Genomic DNA, 20,298 nt, shown 5'->3' with positions numbered 1-20,298 from the left:
AAAATAAAATCTGTCACTGCTGCCATTTCTTCCCCTTCCATATGCCAGGAAGTGATGGGGCCAGATGCCATGATCTTCGTTTTTTTAATGTTGAGTTTCAAACCAGCTTTTGCACTCTCCTCTTTCACCCTCAACAAGAGGCTCTTTAGATCCTCTTTGCTTTCTGCCATTAGGGTGGCATCGTCTGCATATCAGAGGTTGTTGATAATTCTCCCGGCAATCTTAATTCCGACCTGTGATTCATCCAACCTGGCATTTCTCATGATGTACTCTGCATATAAGTTAAATAAGCAGGGCAACAATATGCAGCCTTGTCATACTCCTTTCCCAATTTTGAACCAATCGGTTGTTCCATGTCTGGTTCTTACTGTTGCTTCTTGACCCTCGTACAGGTTTCTCAGGAGACAGGTAAGGTGGTCTGGTACCCCCATCTCTTTCAGAATTTGCCAGAGTTTATTGTGATCCACACAATCAAAGGCTTTAGCATAGTCAATGAAGCAGAAATAGATGTTTTTCTGGAATTCTCTCGCTTTCTCCATGATCCAGCGAAATTTGGCAATTTGATCTCTAGTTCCTCTGCCTCTTTGAAACCCATCTTGTACTTCCGGTAGTTCTCGGTTCGCATACTGCTGAAGCCTAGCTTGTAGGATTTTGAGCATCACCTTGCTGGCATGTGAAATGAGCGCAATTGTACGGTAGTTTGAACACTCTTTGGCGTTGCCCTTCTTTGGCATTAGAATGTAAACTGACCTTTTCCAGTCTTGTGGCCACTGTTGAGTGTTCCAAATTTGTTGGCATATTGAGTGCAGCACTTTAACAGCATAGTCTTTTAGGATTTTAAATAGCTCAGCTGGAATACTGTCATCTCCGCCAGCTTTGTTGTTAGTAATGCTTCCTAAGGCTCACTTGACTTCACTCTCGAGGATGTCCGGCTCCAGTTCAGTGAGCGCACTATCATGGCTATCAGGGACATTCAGATCTTTCCTGTATAGTTCTTCTGTGTATTCTTGCCACCTCTTCTTAATCTCATCTGCTTCTGTTAGATCCTTGCCTTCTTTGTCCTTTATCATGCCCGTCTTTGCACAAAACGTTCCCTTGAGATCTCCGATTTTCTTGAAGAGATCTCTAGTCTTTCCCATTCTGTTGTTTTCTTCGATTTCTTTGCATTGTTCATTTAAGAAGGCCTTCTTGTCTCTCCTTGCTATTCTCTGGAACTCTGCATTCAGTTGGATATATCTTCCCCTTTCTCCCTTGCTTTTCGCTTCCCTTCTTTCCTCAGCTACTTGTAAAGCCTCCTCAGACAGCCACTTGGCTTTCTTGCATTTCTTTTTCTTTGGGATGGATTGAGTTGCTGCCTCCTGAACCATGTTACGGACCTCCGTCCATATTTCCTCAGGCACTCTGTCTATCAGGTCTAATCCCTGAAATCTATTCCTCACCTCCACTGTATATTCATCAGGGATATGATTGAGGTCATACCTGAATGGTTTAGTGTTTTTCCCTACATTCTTCAATTTAAGCCGAAATTCTGCAACAAGAAGCTCATGATCTGAGCCACAGTCAGCTCCAGGTCTTGTTTTTACTGACTGTATGGAGCTTCTCCATCTTTGTCTGCACAGTACATAATCAATCTGATTTCGATATTGACCATCTGGTGATGTCCGTGTGTAGAGTCGCCTCTTGTGCTGTTGGAAAAGAGTGTTTACTATGATCAGCCTGTTCTCTTGGCAAAACTCTATTAGCCTTTGTCCTGCTTCATTTTGTACACCAAGGCCATGCTTGCCTGTTATCCCAGCGATTTCTTGACTTCCTACTTTAGTATTCCAATCCCCTATGATAAAGAGGACATCTTTTTTTGGTGTTAGTTCTAGAAGGTGTTGTAGGTCTTCATAGAACCGATCAACCTCAGCTTCTTCGGCATCAGTGGTTGGGGCATAGACTTGAATTACTGTGACGTTGAATGGTTTGCCTTGGATTCGTACTGAGATCATTCTATCGTTTTTGAGATTGTACCCCAGTACTGCTTTTCCCACCCTTTTGTTGACTATGAGTGCTACTCCATTTCTTCTAAGGGATTCTTGCCCACAGTAGTAGATATGATGGTCACCTGAATTAAATTCGCCCATGCTTGTCCATTTTAGTTTGCTGATTCCCAAGATGTTGATGTTCAATCTTGCCATCTCATGCTTGACCACCTCCAGCTTGCCTTGATTCATTGATCTTACATTCCAGGTTCCTAAACAATATTGTTCTTTACAGCATCGGACTTTCTTTTCACCACCAGACACATCCACAGCTGAGTGTCCTTTCGGCTTTGGCCCAGCCGCTTCACTCTTTCTGGCGCTACTTGGAAATTCCCTTTGCTCTTCCCCAGTAGTATATTGGACACCTTCGGACCTGAGGGGCTCATCTTCCGGCGTCATCTCTTTTAGCCTTGTGATACGTTCCATGGGGTTTTCTTGGCAAGAATACTGGAGTGGGTTGCCATTTCCTTCTCCGGTGGACCACATTTTGTCAGAACTCTCCGCCATGACCTGTCCGTCTTGGGTGGCCCTGCACGGCATAGTTTATGGCTTCACGGAGTTACGCAAGCCCCTTCGCCACAACAAGGCAGTGATCCATGAAGGGGCCATTAAAGGGGGTTTGCTCACAATGATGTATTGATGATTTGGGACCAAAAAAAAGACTATCCTGTTTGGGGAAATTGCCTGGGGTGGGTGGCTGGTGGAGATGTTCCCCTGCAGCATGCAGTCTGGCTCACTTCTTCAATCATCGGGAGCTTTGGACCGGCAGGCACTTTTTCTGTTCTGCCCAGGTGAAATTCAGAGGTGCCTTAAGCATCTGAGAGGAAAGCCCAGGAGCCCCCACCTGAGAATGGCCTCGGCCATGATGGCTTCACTAGATGCTCTTTCCCAGCCTCAGTCTCCACACTTATAGCAGAATTAATAACATCGTCCCACCCCACAGGGCTGTTGCAAGGATTCCAGAGATAATAGGCTTCTTCACAGGGAGCTTTTATCCTGCTGTTGAGATTGCTCACTCACGGAAGTTTGCGGGTGCTTTCAATGACATTGCCAGCCTCCAGGGCGTCTCCCGCCCTAAATGACCTTCATTCCCTTTTTTTAAAGATTGGAGCTAATGAGTTCCACTTGAGTTCCCCCCGTGAAAAAGGAAACCCCACAATAAGAGGAACTAGACCACGGTGCCGTGTAGCGGCTGCATAATGAAACATATGGAAGACTCAGATAAGGGGGAAAGGGGGCAGAAGGGAGCACGTGTAAAGGGAGTCCATCATGATCCTGCATTTAAAATGGAAGCTGAAAGCCCCATTTTAAATGCGGGATTATAGGCTGGTGTAGGGAAGGCTCCATGTATATGCAGCACTTTAAATACTCAGTGCTGGATAACAACTCCATAGTGTTTGATGTGTGGCTACAGGGGCTGATAGGTATATTTCCTACCCCTGCAGCAGGAATTGGACCTGAACCTCCCTCCTCTCTTTGTGTTGTAAAACAAGGGTGTCAAATCTCTTCCAGCCCCAGGGCTGAATTCAGAGTAGCTCTTGGGGACTCATTCCAGTGGTGGGCGGGGCCAAAGGCAAAAGGGGTAGGCCAAAACACAACAAGCCCCCACATGCGTTAGCCTAAAGCTTTTACTGCCAATAACTAAACCACAGGAGAGGCCTTTCAGCCTTTTAGAATGGGAAAGAAATATCGCAAAGGCTGGGAAGCCACAAAACACCCAGTGGTCAGGGGAGGGGAGGGGTGGAGCCAGGAGAAGGGGCGTGGCCATCTGTGGAACGCCAGAGTGTTGGATTAGGGTTCCAAGCAGGCCGAATTTGGCCCACAGGCCTGAGGTTTGACACCCCTGTTGTGAAAACTATACATGCGGCACCTGGAACAAAATTAATGTGTGATCATGGTGGTAGTAGGAATATATGTGTGTGTATGCGTGCGTACGTGTATGTATACGTGTGTGTGTGTGTGTGTGTGTATATATACACACACACACACACACACATATATATGGCTGCTTGTTCTTCAGTAGCTCTGCCTTTTTTTCCCCTGCCAGTCCCAGACATTCTGGATTCTATGGAATTGCTGGATCAAGGCCGTGATACTCACTGGAAGTGCCAGATCCACAGCACCCGGCGTGGCTCCTTGTTATCCACAGCCACTCTCCTCTCTGTGTCCAATATCTGAAGGGAACCTCGGAGGCGTGCTCCTTTATTCCAGTGACCATAGTTTTCGTAATGGGGAAACTGGATAAAAGCATTTGCGAAGTTGCTGTCTGCTGTAGGGTGTCGGTTCCTCTTGTGTCCGCTTGGATTTGGTGGCCTGGCCAGGGGACTAAGGCAAGGAGCACACGGGGCCTCGAAGGAAACGGACTCGCAGGCTGCGGGGTGGGACTGGAGCAGGCTCTGGAGTTACACTCAATGCTGTGTCGCAAACACACCTGCCTGAAAGAGGTGTTAAGATGTTTAGTTCTGGTCGAGACCCATGGTGAACAGCAGTGTTATTTCTTTAAGGATCGAAACCGAGTATTATATACTATAAAGCAGGCAAATAGAAGTGGTCAGGAAGCCTCGATCCCCTCCACCCTGAGACAAAGAGAAGTGATGGATTGGGGGCCACCGAGGGGGAGGCGAATGGGTGATCTACCCCTGTGGGCAGCATCCAGAAGGACGTGCTTCTGCACAAGCCCCAGTTGCAATGGACACCTTAATGTTTTTTTGCAGCTCTGATTCCTCTCAATGAAGCAGGCATCGCACCTCTCAGGGGACACTATCAAGCCAGGGGAGCAAACCATTTTTCAGGTCTTACTGGCAAGGTTTACGTGCTTCGCAACCTAAAAGGCTTGGTTGCCATTTCGAGCTAGGCCTCCGGGTGGCAGTACTGCTCTGCAATATTCAGCTTTTGGCTGCCCTGCTCCCCAAAATCACTCAGGGCAAGTCGTGTAGTGGTGCATTTGAAGGGCAGGAGCTCATCCTGACAGCCCCCATATCCACACCCCCAGGGAGAACCCATAGACACGTCCCCAGGATATATACATCTTGGTTTTTCTATTATTTATACTCAAACGAGAACAAAAGAGCTGTGCTGGATCAGACCCAGGTCCATCTAGTCCAGCATTCTGTTCACACAGTGGCCAGCCAGCTGTCGACCAGGGACCCACAAGCAGGGCACGAGCGCAACAGCACCCTCTGGCCCATGTTCCCCAGCAACTGGTGCGCAGAGGCTCACTGCCTCTGGTACTGGAGGTACCACACAGCCATCAGGACTAGTAGCCCTTGATAGCCTTGATCACCTACACCTTGTGGAAGGGAATTCCATAGTTTAACCCTGTGCTGTGTGAAGGAGTCCTTCCTTTTATCTGTCCTCAGTTTCCCACCATTCAGCTTCATGAGATGACCCCCAATTCTAGGATTATGAGACAGGGAAACAATGTCTCCCTATCCCCATTCGCCATACCATGCGTAATTTTGTAGACCTCTGTCATGTCTCCCCTGACCCTCCTTTTTTCCAAGCTAAACAATCCCAGCTGTTGTAACCTTCCCTCATAGGGGAGCTGCTCCAGCCCCTTGATCATTTCAGTTGCCCATTTCTGCACTTTTTCCAGCTCTACGATATCCTTTTTTAGGTGAGGTGACCAGCACTGTACAAAGCATTCCAGCTGTAGTTTTGAAATGGCATCATAAAACACAGACATCCAAAACAAACCAACAGATGAACCACTAATAAAATCTCACAGGTAAATTTCCAGGGCATGACTGCAATCCTGCATGTAGTTACCCGAGAGTAAGCTGCACCGCTCAGCAGTGGTGCTTCCTTCTGACTGCATAGGATCAACTTGTAAAACACATTGAGCTTTAACAAAAGATCTTTAGCCAGCTGAAATGCAACCTTCAGCTTGCCATGAGAAATGCAAAGAAGTGTTCTCATTTCAACTGCTAGCTTAAAATAGGGAACTCGTTTAAAAAAAACGGAAGAATGCAGCCTTTGATGACTTTCTGCATTCCCTGGCTTCCTCAATGCTAAACAATATTAAAACTTGAAGCCCTTATTGTCACTTCATTCACTTGTCAGAACAAGGGCACCAATGGGCCTGCCATTGGTCATCTGTCATCGCTACTGCAAACAAACTCGGCAGGAGGCTAAATGTGTCCTTGTTTCTTAGTAATATCAGGCGGGGAAGGGATTTTCATTTGGCCTGCAGTATACAGGGAGTGGAGGTTTAACCCTTTCCTCCACCACGGGCCAGATAGAAATCCACCCCCATCCCCTGCTATTAATTTTTTAAAAATAACTGGCAGAGCAACATGGCACGCGAGGTGTTGGTAGCCCTGTGGCGTTTGTTCATTTAAACAGGGCTGGCCAGGTGACCTTTCTCACCGGAGTGGCCCCAGAGGGAGTGCGCAGCCTCTTAATTAATGTTCCATTCATGATTCTTAATGGAACAATTGCCAGGTCTCGGGGTTTGAGCCGAAGCATCAGGATATTAGGGTCACCAGGAGCAGGGCCAATTCAGGGGGAGGCAAAGCGGGCAGTTGCCTAGGGCGCCAAGAGATCCAGGGCACCAAGTGACCGCCAGGCAGGCGGCAGCAGTCGTGGCTGGGCAAGGCCTGCACGCAATAAAGGCAACTGGCCGGGTCAGGCTGCAACCGAGCACCATTTTGAATCACAATATTTTCCCTGGTGTGAGAGGCAGCAAGCTGAACCAATCAGTTTGCTAACGTTGGGGGTTGCACGATCCATGGTCTCACTGCTCCAGGGCCCTTACTGGCTGTGTATCCCCAAAGCAGCATCTGATTGGTTCCCAAGGAAACTCATGTCATGCCCCATGAACCTATGTCATGCTGTTCAGGGGTTCAAAATTGTGCCTCGCCTGGGCACCCAAATACCTTGAGCTGACCCTGTCCAGGAAAAGTAAAATCTAAGGATGTGGGGCCAGACCCAAGGGGAGCAGGCAATGTTCTGCATTACGTGGTGACAGCGTTTTCTCTTAGCTCTGCCTCCCCCACCCCCAGGTTGCATCCCCTGACCTGCCAGGTGCCCCTAGGCCCCACCCCTAGTATATCAAGCTCCACCCCCTGAACGGTTGGCCTTCACCTTTCGGGATCCGCCCCCTCCCTGAGTCTCAGGTGAGGAGAGCGGAATTTAAGGCTATGATCCTATGCATGCCTGCCAGAGAAGAAAAACGTTACTGGACACAGCAGGGCTGCCTTCCAAATAAATGAAATAAGATCGGGCCATTGCCACTGCATGCGGGAGGGCATTTTTTCTCCCCCACTGCTAAACACAGGCTGGGGAGTACCGTAGGCTAAAGGATTAGCAGCGCTGATGAACCCTGACCTCAAAAGCAGGCTGGGTCCATGCCCTGGAAACAGAATCAGCTGGTCTCTACGGCGCCAGCCTGTGATAGTTCAAGGGGCAGTGACCCACTGGATTTTAGCCAGATTTGGTATCTGTCCAGTCTCTGACAACATCCTTAGAAAGATTTCATCCAGAAGATATGAGCTGGGGTCTGCCAGAGATCAGTCTGATAGTGCAGCCTTCCCCAAGCTGGTGCCTCCAGATTGGCCATGCGAGCTGGTCCGGGGGGAGCTTTCGGCCAAGTCCAAAACACAGTATGGGTCTTCTCCAGTGGAGGCTGGTGGCTCTGAAGTCAGTGGGGTGGTGAACCCGCTCTGGGTTTAGGTCAGAATTCTAAAAGAGCTCTCCAAGGTGCGGAGTGGTGGTGGTTATATGGAAGTTCCATGTTCTGTAGCAGCATGCCATGTCACTGAATACCACTGAATACAGGAGCTCCTTTAGAGTTCTGACTGGTTCTGGCTGAAACCCGGAGCAGATTGGGTGGTTTGAATGTTCTTTTGTTTGGCTGTGGTTGAGGTTGCCTAGCTGAGATCCTCCTGTTCTTTCCACTGCAATTCCGAGCAGACAATATATATATATTAGATATATACTATATATCTAGTATATAGTTATACTAGATGGTGTAATGCAGCTCCCTACATTTCTATCTGGAGGACAAGGGGGCAGCTTCCCAACTTTACCAGATGCTGGCGCAGTCAGCCCTACCACATCACCAGCGCTGAGGAACGTGACAGGGAGATGATGGGCTGGGATGTGACAAGTGAATCAGTGGGTGGTCAGGTTGGAATTGACTGGAAATATCTGTTGGCTCTAAAACCACTTCCTTTTTTGTGGGGAGAAAACAACTGCTACATGGAAACTTCAAAAGCTCAAATAAGCCACAATGTAGGAACACACAGTGGGGCAGGGATGGGAGAGCTCGTCAGGGTGGCCTGAACACTGGGGATGGTGCGTGATGCTTCAGCAATGTTGTTCCCCGCAATCCAGATGTGCTGCTGAGTTCTTCGGCCTGTGCCTGGACTTCACTGGTCTCCTTGGCCAACAGGGATGAAGCCGCAGGACCACAGCCAATCCAAGTCCTTTGGCCATCCAAAGCAGCTGCGCCTCATGGTCCAAGGGATACGCTCGCAAGACAGATGGTGGGTTGGACTTCTGACGGAGAAGGCCAGATGTGGAGTGGACAGGCTGATCTGGAAGTGGCCTCCCCAGTTCAGTTCAGATGTGCCTTTTCATTTCCTGGGATATGCTTTTACCCACCCACCCCGTTTTTATACCATGGATGATTTTATGGGTCACACCCCTACTACAAGAGGTATTGCTAGGCTAGAGCCCCTGGGGCCCCTGGCCCCTAATCCATTTCCTAGGGCCCCGGATCTGCTTCCTAGGGCCCCGGATCTGCTTCCTAGGGCCCCAGGTTTTTTTCACAGCACCCTGAGTGCCTAATGGTGCCAATGGAAAGGTTTGTTTCTTAGCATAATTGCCATGCAAGGGGCAATTTTCAAGGAGGATTGCAGCTGGGGAAGGAAGGGTTAACTCTCCCCTCCCCACATGCTGCAACACTCCCCCCCCCCAAAAAAAAACCTTCCCTCCGTGGCAATCCCATTGGTTTGGAGTGATCTGAATCAGGGTGCAAATTAATTGAAGAATTTATTTTAGTTCAGATTATTTGGATGAGAAATTAATGGACCAGGTTTGCCTCCTGTGAAACTTAAATAAATCCTAGTGCTTATTTCTACATTTGCATATATAGATATAAATTGACATATGCAAATTGTATGCAGATTTGAGTTCAATGGACTTGGGCCCTGAAACTTTTGCCTGCCAGCAACACCTGCCTGCTGCTATTCTTCTTCTTCTTCATTTTATTTATTTAAAAGATGTATTTATCACCGTTCATCAATGATTTCAAGGCGGTTTACAAAAAATACCATTTAAAAGTAAAACAACATGATTGTACTTTGCCAAAAGCACTACTGCGTCTGTTGTACTGCACTACACCACCTTCATTGACTCTTCAATACTCCCCCACTGACTTAAGCTGAGGGGTTTTGTTCTTTTGGTTAAAAATACACTAGAAAAAACATCCTGTCCAAAAGTCCAGATTTACTGGCCACAAGCAATCCAGACATTCTACCAGATGATAAACAAGAGATTTAATGTTTGATGATCCATCCGAGTTATATGAAGGGGGTTGCTGCTGTCAGGTTACTTAAACCATTAACTCTAAAATCTAATTGTCACAGCAAAAATGGCCCCAGACCGATACTGGAAAACCACTTCTCTCATGGTAAAGGAATGGAGGAGCAAAGCAGGTGAGATTGCATGCATGGATAAATGGGCAGACCTGATTTTGGAGACAACAAATGATTGGAGATAACAGTGAGGTAGCAATGGGATCCCCTTGTGTTCCCAGGCCCCCAGTAGCCTCCAGGGACAAGAGCTTGGGGGGTGGGAGGGGAGGAGCCCATGGAGGAAGCCAAAGCCTCCACAAAGTCCAGCACATCTGGAGGGCACTACGTTGGGGAAGCCTGCTTTAAGACCAGTGGAGGCTGGTGGCTCCAATGTCAGTGGGGTGGTAAATCTGCTCCGGGTTTCAATCAGAACCAGTCAGAACTCTAGGGGACCTACCCAAGGTGCAAAGCACTACAGATAGCTCCTTTAGAGTCCTGACTGGTTCAGACTGAAACCTGGAGCAGATTTACCACCCCACTGACATTGGAACCACCAGCCTCCACTGTTTAAGTTAAGTCCAGGGGCTAGGGAAGGGGTCTGGGGAAGAAGCCACTGGAGGCCCAAGTAGGTGCCCCTGGGTTTGATGTTGACCAGGTCCCCAGGCAGCCAGGGCCAAGTGTACTTTAATGGAAATATTTCACTAAAGGGTGGGCCTTATTTTCATAAACTTTAAACACCTGGAATCCTGTTCAGTGAAATCCAAATCTCTAACGAAAGAGGGCTTATTTAAAGACACAAGGGTGTCTTTCTCCCTTTGCCATTTCAAATATTATGTCCTGGGCAAGGTTGTTATTGCTGGCTTTTTGGCCGGTGGAACTTAAAAATATATGTTTAAAAATATATTCAGCAAATGGACTGAGGCCTTCTACTTTGGTTTCATTAAAAAGAAAAGAAACCTAGCTTGTCTCAGAAGGCCAAACGTTCAAAAGAAGAACAGCCTACAATTCACATACAAATGCATGTAGCAAAGTCCTGAGAGGGCACTGCTGTCTTTAACTGAAAAGCAGCCTTGAGACCCTGAAATTTTGAGTGGAGAAACAGCAGGGGATGAGGGCGGGGGTTCCTAATTCTTTCTCCACCCGCTGTTTTTCTCTTCAAACTTCTGTTAGGCTTCTTTCTCCCCAGTGAGGTTCCAGATGTGCAATTCCCATTATAAACATGCAACTGATGGACTCAAGTTGTGCTGAGTTGATCAAAGCATAGGGCCTTAATAATAATTAGTCCACCCATGTTTTCCTTTGATCTAAATCAGGGGCTGGAGACACATGGCCCATGAACAACATGTGCCCCCTGCCCCCTCTTTTTTGCAGCCCCTGCTGCCACAACACCAAATTTGCCACCAAAATTTGGCAGTGGCAAAAAAGCTACAATTTTGCTCTTAAACAAGGTGCGTGGGGTGCAAAATTATGCTCCGCAGAGGCAGGGGTGTGGCCCCCGGTGGCTTCTGGAGGAGGGGAACTGGCCTCCAGACCCCTGGAATTTGCCCACTCCTGACCTAAATGGAGTTTTAAGTCCATCTTGTGCATTTCTAAGTTCCCGACAGAAAGTAGAAAAGCCAAGCAACAGCTGAAGAAACTGCAGGATGGCATGTGGGTGATGGATGAGTGCGATTTATCTCCACCTCGCTTGGTTTGGACTCCCATATGGAAATATGGTATGTGAGGGTTTGTTTCAAAAGCCTGAGTGTGCACAATCCTTTCCACCACTCCTCCCCACAGAAAAAAGCATGGTTTAGCAAAAGGAAAAAGAATGAATAAGACATCTGATGACTTGGAGATTTTTTTTCTCCCCCTAGAATGCAGAATTTGAGAGGAGCAAAGATAACCCAATCTAGGTCTACACACGTTGTGTCTCCCCATCACACCAAACAGAGCCCACCAGGGCCTTGGTAAACCATCGTGCGTGATGCGCAAAAGTGCATCTGATGGCGTCGGCTCTTGTCCACAAAAGTTTCTGCCACAATAAATGTCTTAGACTTTAAAGCAACACAAGACTCTTACTTGTTTTTCCTGCAACAGACATGAACCTTCCCATACACTATGTTCAGTATTTAAGGCCCTCCTCCAGATGCCTCCTCCGAGGGAGGCTTGGAATGTGGCAACAAGGGAGCGGGCCTTCTCAGTGGTAGCCCTCCAATTCCAGAATGATCTCCCCAACAAGGCCCGCCTGGCACGAACATTGTGATCTCTTCAGCGCCAGGTTAAGCCCTTTCTCTTCTCAGGCACTTGGCAGCATATGACGATTTTTTTAATCAGGTCCTGGATTTGTCTTACAATTGTCTGTTTAAAATTGTTTTTGGCTATATGTTGTCTGTGTGTGTGCTGTCTGTTTATAAGTTTTTATGTAAATGGATTTATACTTTGTATAGTCTATTTTCAACGGCTTTCAATCTTTGTAAACTGCCCAGAGAGCTTAGGCTATGGGGCAGCACAGAAATGTAATAAATAATAACAAAATACAATAATAAAAACAGCCTTAACATGGCAACCAATGTCAGCTCCAGGTTTCTGAGGGCCCTTGAGCAGCAAAACGATGCCAGTGGCCCGCGGTGAATCTCCCTCCTCTCCACCACGGTTACCAGCTGCACTTGCTGCTGCTCCTCGTTCTCATCATTGCTGCCATTTGGTTGGCAGGCAGAGCGCCAGGGGGCAAGCAGGCCGCGGCATCTCCTGCCCTTCCTTCTCACCCCCATTTTGCCTGGGCCAGAGCGAGAGGCAGGGCGACAAACAGGTAGCCATGTTGAAGGGGAGGAGCACCTCCGTTGCTGTGGTGCAGCCCCCGGGCAGGTGCCCGACCGTGCCTACCCTCGACGCGGGCCCCGATGGCAACCCCTCTGGATGGAGAGTCTTTCACCCGCTCCCATAATACCAGAGCCCAGGCACATCCAATGAAATTGGTGGGCAGTTGATTCAGGACAGGCAAACGGAAAACCCTCTGCATGCAACATAAAGTTAATATACAGAATTCGTCGCTGCGAGACAGGAGGATTTTGAAAGGTTTCGATGCCTTGAAAAGGGGATCGGGCAAGTGACTGGAGAGGGGTCTATCCATGGGTATTAGTCATGATGGCTATGTGGAACCTCCATGTCCAAGGGCAGCATACCAGTACATCCCAGCTGCGGGGGAGCAGCAGTGGAAGACTGCTATGGGCTCCATGCCCTGCCTGTGTTCTTCCATCTAGCTGGCCACTGTGGAAAAGCACCAAGATGGACAGGAGACCCTTTCCCAACCTGATCCCTCCAGATATGTTGGACTACAACTCCCAGCATCCCCCAGCCACCAGGTTGAGGAAGTCTGGACAGGCCTTTGATCTGATCTAGCACAGTCCTCCTCAGCTTTCACAAACCACCGAAAGAGGCCACCAAGAAGCCCGGCAGGCCTAGCGAGCCACGGCAGAGGTATCAAGCAATGTGGCAATTCCACGCATGGCTGGCAGGCTGCCCAAACCCCTGGCTTGCATGTTGTGCTTCTATCTGTTCTACGAATGGATTGTTTGGAACACCGCTTGTAACTTTGGGAGGCGACAGCATCAAGGACGACGCCAGAGACAGGAGGACACATGCCAGACCTGGCTGGGATCCAGCAGGTCACTGCCCGTCGAGCTCTCGCAGCCTGGCACCTTTGAGAGAAGACAGTATTTCTTCACGCAGCACATGCATCACCTAGAGATCTCACTACCACACAACGCACTAGCTGAGATGGCAACTAAAGGGGATTAGACGAATTTGTAGAGAAGAGGTCCTGCCACAGCTATGGAATAGTACCATGTGCCAGGGAACAAAAGCAGAAGAGGGATGTCAGCTTCAAACTTTGCTTTTGGCCTTCTCAGTACTGTCTGGGGGGCCACTGTAAGAGACTGCAAATGCAGAGTGGGAGGGGCCATAGCTCAGTGGTAGAGCCCCTCCTGGCATGCAGAAGGTCCCGGGTTCCATCCTCAGCATCTCCAGGCAGGCCTGGAAAATTTCCTGCCTGAAACCCTGGGGAGCCATTGCTGCCAGTCAGTGTCAAAAATACTCGGCTAGATGGACCAAGGGTCCGATTCAGGATAAAGGAGCTTCCAATGTTCCTGTGTTCTGAGTGCTGGACAAGACGGCATTTGGTCTGTTCTGGGAGGGCTGCTCTTCTGTCTGCCTGTCCCCAATGCCCAGAAAAGCCTCACCTGCTATATTTCTGGGTAAAATGCAGCCTAAAGACAGAAGAGCACCTAGGAAAAAGAAACCAAATGCACAGTTACAAGATGGGGGATACGTGGCTCAACCACACTACGAGCGAGAAGGATCTTGGAAGTGTTGTCGATCACAAGCTGAAGGTGAGCCAACAATGTGATGTGGCTGCAAAAAAGGCAAATTCCATTTTGGGCTGCATTAAAAGAAGCATAGCTTCCAAATCCCGGGAAGTACTAGTTCCCCTCTACTCAGCACTGCTGAGGCCTCATCTGGAGTACTGTGTCCAGTTCTGGGCACCGCACTTGAAGAAGGATGCAGACAAGCTGGAGAGGGTTCAGAGGAGGGCAACAAGGATGATCAGAGGACTGGAAACAAAGCCCTGTGAGGAGAGACTGAAAGAACTGGGCATGTTTAGCCTTGAGAAGAGGAGACTGAGGGGAGATAGGATAGTGCTCTTCAAGTACTTGAAAGGCTGCCACAGAGAGGAAGGTCAGAATCTCTTCTCCATCATCCCAGAGCGCAGGACACGGAATAATGGGCTCAAGTTACAGGAAGCCAGATTCCGGCTGAACATCAGGAAAAGCTTCCTGACTGTCAGAGCAGTACAACAAGGGAGCCCATTTCCTAGGGAGGTGGTGAGCTCTCCCACACTGGAGGCATTCAAAATGAGGCTGGACAGCCATGTGTCAGGGATGCTCTGACTTGGATTCCTGCATTGAGCAGGGGGTTGGACTCAACGGACTTGTAAGCCCCTTCCAACCCTACTATTCTATGATTCTATGATTCTATAAGAGCCTTGCCAGGAAAAGAGTTGGCAACCAGGGGTTCAACACCTTTGTATGAAAGTAATAGCAGTTCTGTCCTCCTTTGCAGCTAGTTATCCTGATGGGTTATCATGGGATTAGGGTTGCCAGCTGTGACGTATCACCCTTCCCCCACCTGTGATCCTTATAACATCACCACTCCTCATAAATATTTTTACAACACCGAGTACTGATTCTAGCTCTGAAATTTCACTTGGTCTCAACCTCTTGCTTGAGGTAATACCTTAGAGAGGGAGCGTGTGGAAGGAATGCATTAACTATAACCTAAGCAACTGCTTTGTTAGGATGCTGCCACACCCTCGTCCAGTGAGGAGAGAACCTTCAATTCCTCTGTGTGTGCGTGCGGGTGTAGATTTTGTGAACTGCCCAGAGAGCTTCAGCTATTGGGTGGTATAGAAATGAAACGAAACAATAAATAGATACCTAGATTTGGCCTATTTCTTTCATAATTCCATGTAACCCTTTATCTGGTGACAAACAAGACCGAGAATGGCACAGTTTGAAAGAACAAATTAAAAATGAAACTTTATTTACATGGTGTAAGATGTTTCAATGCAGTTTGAGTTTTATGTGGTCACATTCTTGTTTTGAGTTTTTATTAATGCCTTACCTATGCTACCCTTTCTAATAATAAGGCATCAACATAATAAGTATACCTCCCAGGGGAATCTAATCACCCCTGAAGCTGGAGCCCAGGGCCCCAGTCCCACCCCTCAGAAAGCCAGTCCCTGTCTCCCCACTAAAGAAAGCCAAGTGCCTGGGATTCCCTCCCTCGCCCAACTGGAAAAGCCACAGCCAGTCGGGAGACGCCACATTTGCGCACGTCTCGCTCCCCACTCCCCCTCCTTGCCATAGCCTTTAGGAGAAAGGACATGTTAGAATGCATCGAGCAAGCAAGCAAACATTAAAACATACAATTAAACAACAAGGCAAAATACCCTTTCGTCGTTTTTTCTACCAGAGCACCAGAGCTCCAACAGGAGTGTAGCAGCTGAGACCTTCCCCTCCCCATCATCACTTTGTCCCCAGGCCCTGAAAAGCTTCACCTGCGATATTTCTGCTTTAATGGATGTGAAGCAGAGGCCACTTTGGTGGGGATCATGCCAATTCTGCAGGAGCGCCTACTGCAATTCCCTGCCATCTGTGCAACTACTAAAGGCACAGGCGCCTTTCCCTCTTCTGCAACAATGACAGCCGTCCTCTGTTGTTTTTCTCCATCACCTGGCAGCGAGATAGGTGGCTTCTGAATAAGGAGGTTCCACACTTAGCAAATCAAGGCTATTCTTCTGGCTGTCACTCACCGTGGTAGGACACTTGCTTGGCACTCAGAAGGCCCAGCGGTCCATTCCTGATATTTTCTGCTCAATGGACCTGGTGATGGAAACGACCTCTGTTGAGCTACTGCCAGGCTAGATGAAATGTGTAATTTTATTGCTTATATTGTGTACATTGCCCAGAGTGGCCGGGGTGACCAGCCAGATGGGTGAGTAAGAAATTTAATTAATAAATAAATAAAATATCCGGGTGCCAAAACACTTGGCACGTATGTCTCATATTTGCAGGCCTACACAGCTCGAAACAGGCCACTGACCTGCTCTAAATTGCTCATGATTGACCTCCTAAGTACATTTACACAGAATGCGGTGGAAGACAGAGGGTAGAACTCTGCACTGCTGGTGTTAGTGGGTCATCTTTTGCTTTGCACGTACTGTTTTATTTTTATTTTTTTTTACCTCCTCCTGCATGTTGTTAGAGAGCAGGGGTGGGGAACCCAAGGGCCAACGCCCAAACCCAGCCCTCCTGGGATCCCAATCCAGGTCTGGGTGCCCCAGACAGGCACACCCCTTTCCCTCTGATCACCAATTGTTTGGGGGTTTCCCAGCTTTGGTGCAGTTATTCCCCATTTTAAAAGGTTGAAATGCCTGTCCTAAGGCTTAGTTACTGGCGGGAACGGCTGGAAGCTACAACATGCTAGCATATTATTATTTTTTGCATTTTTTGTATTTTTGGCCCCACCTACCACTGGAATGAGGTCCCCAAGAGCTTCTCTGAAATGGAATGGAATTTGGCACTCAAGCTGAAAAAGGTTGCCCGCCTCTGTTAGAGACGTTTATGAAATTCTGCATGGAGTAGAGAAAGTAGACAGAGAGGCTTCTCTCTCCCTCTCCCTCTCCCTCTCTGGGTGCTTCCAGATAAAGCTTTTATCATGCGATCACACTGCCTCATCTACCGAATTTTAAAGTGGGGGTGTGTGTCCAAATGTTGTCATCAGCAATTCGTAGCCCTCCTAAGTTTTCTCACTGCTTCTTCCATCTAGCTTCTGGTTGCCCACTGTGTGAACAGAATGCTGTACTAGAGAGGCCTTGAGTCTGATCCAGCAAGACATTTCTTAGGTTCTTATGTTTACTATCAAGCCTATCAAGATCACTTTGAATTTTGTTTCTGTCTTCCAAAGTATTAGCTATCCCGCCCAATTTTGGGTCATCTGCAAATTTGATCAGCATTCCCTGCTCCTCCTCCTCCAAGTCATTCATACAAATGCTGAAGAGCACTGGGCCCAGGACTGAGCCCTGCGGTACCCCACTTGTTACCTCCCCCCGAGTTTGAGAAGATCCCATTGGTAAGCACTCTTCGAGTTTGATTCTGTAGCCAACTGTGGATGCACCGGATCGTTGTTTCATGTAGCCCACTTTGAGCTAGTTTGCTCATCAGGAGATCACGGGGCATTTTGTCGAAAGCTTTGCTGAAGTTGAGGTATATTATGTCCACAGCATTCCCACAGTCCACAAGGGAGGTGACCTGATCCAAAAATGAGATCAGGTTCGTCTGGCAGGATTTGTTCTTAATAAATCCATGTTGGCTTCAAGTAATCGCTGCATTGCTTTCAAGGTGCTTACAGATTGGTCACGTTACAATCTGCTCCAGAATTTTCCCAGGGATTGATGTCAGACTGACTGTTCTGTAGATCCCAGGTTCCTCCTTTTTGCCCTTTTTGAAGATAGGGACAACATTAGCTCTCCTCCAGTCATCTGGCACTTCACCTGTCCTCCATGATTTCTCAAAGAGAATAGACAGTGGTTCTGAGAGTTCTTCTGCCAGTTCCTTTATTACTCTAGGGTGCAGTTCATCTGGCCCTGGAGATTTGAACCCATTCACAGTAATTCGGTGTTCCTTGACCATAGGCCTATCGATCTCAAGCTGCAATCCTGCCCCTTCAGCCTGTACTTCACCTTTGCCAGGGAGGGTCATAGACCCTCTTTTGGGAGAAGACTTGAGCCAAAGTAGGAATTGAGCACTTCTGCCTTTTCTTTGTCATCTGCTATCATTTTGCCATCCTTATTTAATAGTTGAACCACCATTTCTTTCCTCTGTCTTTTACTATGCACGTAGCTCAAGAAAGCATTTTTGCTGCTTTTAGCATCCCACACTAACCTCAGCTCGTTCTCAGCTTTAGACTTCCTGACGCCATCCCTGCAATTCTGTGCTACCTGCCTGTGTACTCTTCCTTTGTAGCTTGGCCTTCCTTCCTGTTTGTGTCCATTTTTGTTTTCAGGTCATCCCTAAGCTTTTTGTGAAGTCACATTGGCTTCTTCTGTTGCCTTCCACTTTTCTTTCTTGTTGGAATTGTCTGTAATGGTGCCTTTAGATTTTCCTTTTTTAAAAACTCCCACCCATCTTGGACTCCTTTCCTCATTAGAGTTGCTTGCCATGAGACCTTACTTATCATTGTTCTGAGTTTATTAAAATTGGCTTTCCTAAAATCCAGGGTACGCGTTTGGCTACACTCGGCTTTTGCTTCTTTTAGAACCAAGAATTCAAGTATAACATGGTCACTTTCCCCCAGAGTTCCTGTAACTGCTACTTTATCCATGGAGGGAGCAATCCTATGGCCACTAGTCAGTGGCTAGATGGCCTTAGGATATGTCGGGTTCTGGGAACCGACCTCAGAGCCTGCGCTCTGAGGTCAGTTCCTGGAGAACCGACGTTCCCCCCCCCACGCTGCCACGCAGGCAGCTCAGAATGGCCCCACACTCTGCACTCGGAAGAGGAGCATGGGGCGGTGAAAACAGGGCATTCTGGGGAGCATTCCGGGGCAGAGAAGGCAGAAATGCCAGTACAACACATCCTATGTGTCATCTCGCAGCCACCTCCCCTGCTCCGCCTTCCTGTGGCTAGTCAGCCGAAATCAGCTGTCTAGCTGCAAATGCAGGGTGGCTGAAGTGCAGAGGGGATGATCCCCTCCGTGCTTCTCCTGCTCTGCATTGGATAGGCAGTTGCCTCCAAGTTCGGAGGCAACCGCCTATCCCCATAGGATTGTGCCCTAAGTCATCCCTGTTGGTAAGGATCAAGTCAAGGATAGCCGATCCTCTAGTTCCTTCTTCCACTTTCTGTAGGAGGAAGTTATCAGCAACACAAGTGAGCAATTTCTTGGAGGGGCCATGTTTTGCAGAATTTGTCTCCCAACAAATATCAGGGAAATTTAAATCCCCCATTAGTACTACATCATGCTTTCTTGAAACATTGGCATTCCTTACTCACAGCTGTTTACAGTTCTTTAGACAACATTGTGATCCTCCTGTTTCGCTTTTTTTTTTTTTAGAGCCCTTTCCCGTTTTTTTCTATAGCGGGGAATGTTATTTCTGAAAGTGAACAAAAATGTATTTTCCTACTTGTGTAATTGCAATATTCTGCTATAGCACAGCGCCACTTAGAGGTTACATAGTGGAAAAGCAGGAAAGGAAAAACTTTCTGTAGAGAGAGCTCTGATCTCAATTCTGCAATGAAACCAAAAGCGATTAACTGCCTCGTGTAGAAAAGCTCTATGTCTACATTCAGTGTCAGCGCAAAGCATTGTGCTACTTGAAGAACAGTCCAAACGGCTGCCCTGCTGCAGCCAGCACTTTAAAAAGTCTTGCTGATGCACCCTTTGGACACCAATCCCTGCTTTCATCTCTCACCCCTCCTGGAGATGCAGCAGGTTGCTTTACCCTGCTGCACAGCAGAGCTGGCCCTGTCTAACCCCTGGCTCTAAGCAGACAGGCAACCTTAGAATACTGGCAATGAGGAAACTGAAGCATATAGGAATCTCCAGAAAGAGCTCTTAACTTTACAGATGCTCAGGATTTCTGTGCAACATGTGAAAGGATACAAATCTTTTTTAAAAAAGATTTGTCCGAATCATGTTTCTATAACCATGCTGCACTTGGCTATCTCACAGTACAATTCCCCACTACACCCTGTTGATGTAACTCTTTCTTTCCGCAGGTGCAAAAAGAAGTAAATATATCCCCTCCTATGTTAGAGACGTGCCTTGGTGAGCATCAGAAATGGCGGCGTAATTACTTTGCCTGGAGGCAGAAGGAGGGGTTGGACTTATTATCTTCACCGTAAACTATTAAAGGCTTCCCAGCCAGCGATCTCAGCTGTAAATTGCTGCCACTAGAACTTTGCCTTCTGCAACAGTTCAGGAAACTGTTAGGTTGTTGCACTGCTTCCCACCGCTTGCAAAACAGTTTATAAACTTACACAACTTTACATGTTTCCGGGACTTCATAAAATGTAGAATTAATGTATGGAATTCACCACCCCAAGATGGTGCTGGCTGAGAAGGCTTTAAAAGGGGATTTGACGAAGAGCCAAATTAGACAATATCTTGGAGACCCGTGATCAGATCAGATCCCGCTTTGGAGAGGGCCCACAGAT

General features: G+C 47.8%; 1 protein-coding gene and 1 pseudogene across 15 annotated transcripts in view; one reads left to right on the top strand and one right to left on the bottom strand.

Moving 5' to 3' along the window:
• Window positions 1–4,575, top strand: part of ZDHHC19 (zDHHC palmitoyltransferase 19) — a 29,801-nt gene extending 25,226 nt beyond the window's left edge. Inside the window, exon 10 of the mRNA XM_084845720.1 lies at window positions 4,072–4,575. Coding sequence (XP_084701846.1) covers window positions 4,072–4,202 — 131 coding nt within the window. The 3' untranslated portion in view covers window positions 4,203–4,575. The remainder of the gene's footprint in view (window positions 1–4,071) is intronic.
• LOC146351768 (protein CFDP2 pseudogene) overlaps window positions 30–20,298 on the bottom strand; it is a 58,909-nt pseudogene continuing 38,640 nt past the window's right edge. For 9 of the 14 annotated variants that reach the window (XR_014789662.1, XR_014789663.1, XR_014789665.1 and 6 more), the window contains one exon: window positions 30–4,459. The product of XR_014789662.1 is annotated as a protein CFDP2 pseudogene, transcript variant X9 (transcript). The remainder of the gene's footprint in view (window positions 4,460–20,298) is intronic. The other 5 variants (XR_014789656.1, XR_014789658.1, XR_014789657.1 and 2 more) reach the window with 1 other exon arrangement.

The sequence above is a fragment of the Heloderma suspectum genome, chromosome 3, assembly GCF_057233095.1.
Source record: "Heloderma suspectum isolate Gila_16-S chromosome 3, 16-S_ref, whole genome shotgun sequence".
NCBI lineage: Eukaryota > Metazoa > Chordata > Lepidosauria > Squamata > Helodermatidae > Heloderma > Heloderma suspectum.
Note: the sequence above shows the minus strand (reverse complement) of the source record. Positions and strands in the feature narration are given on the sequence as shown.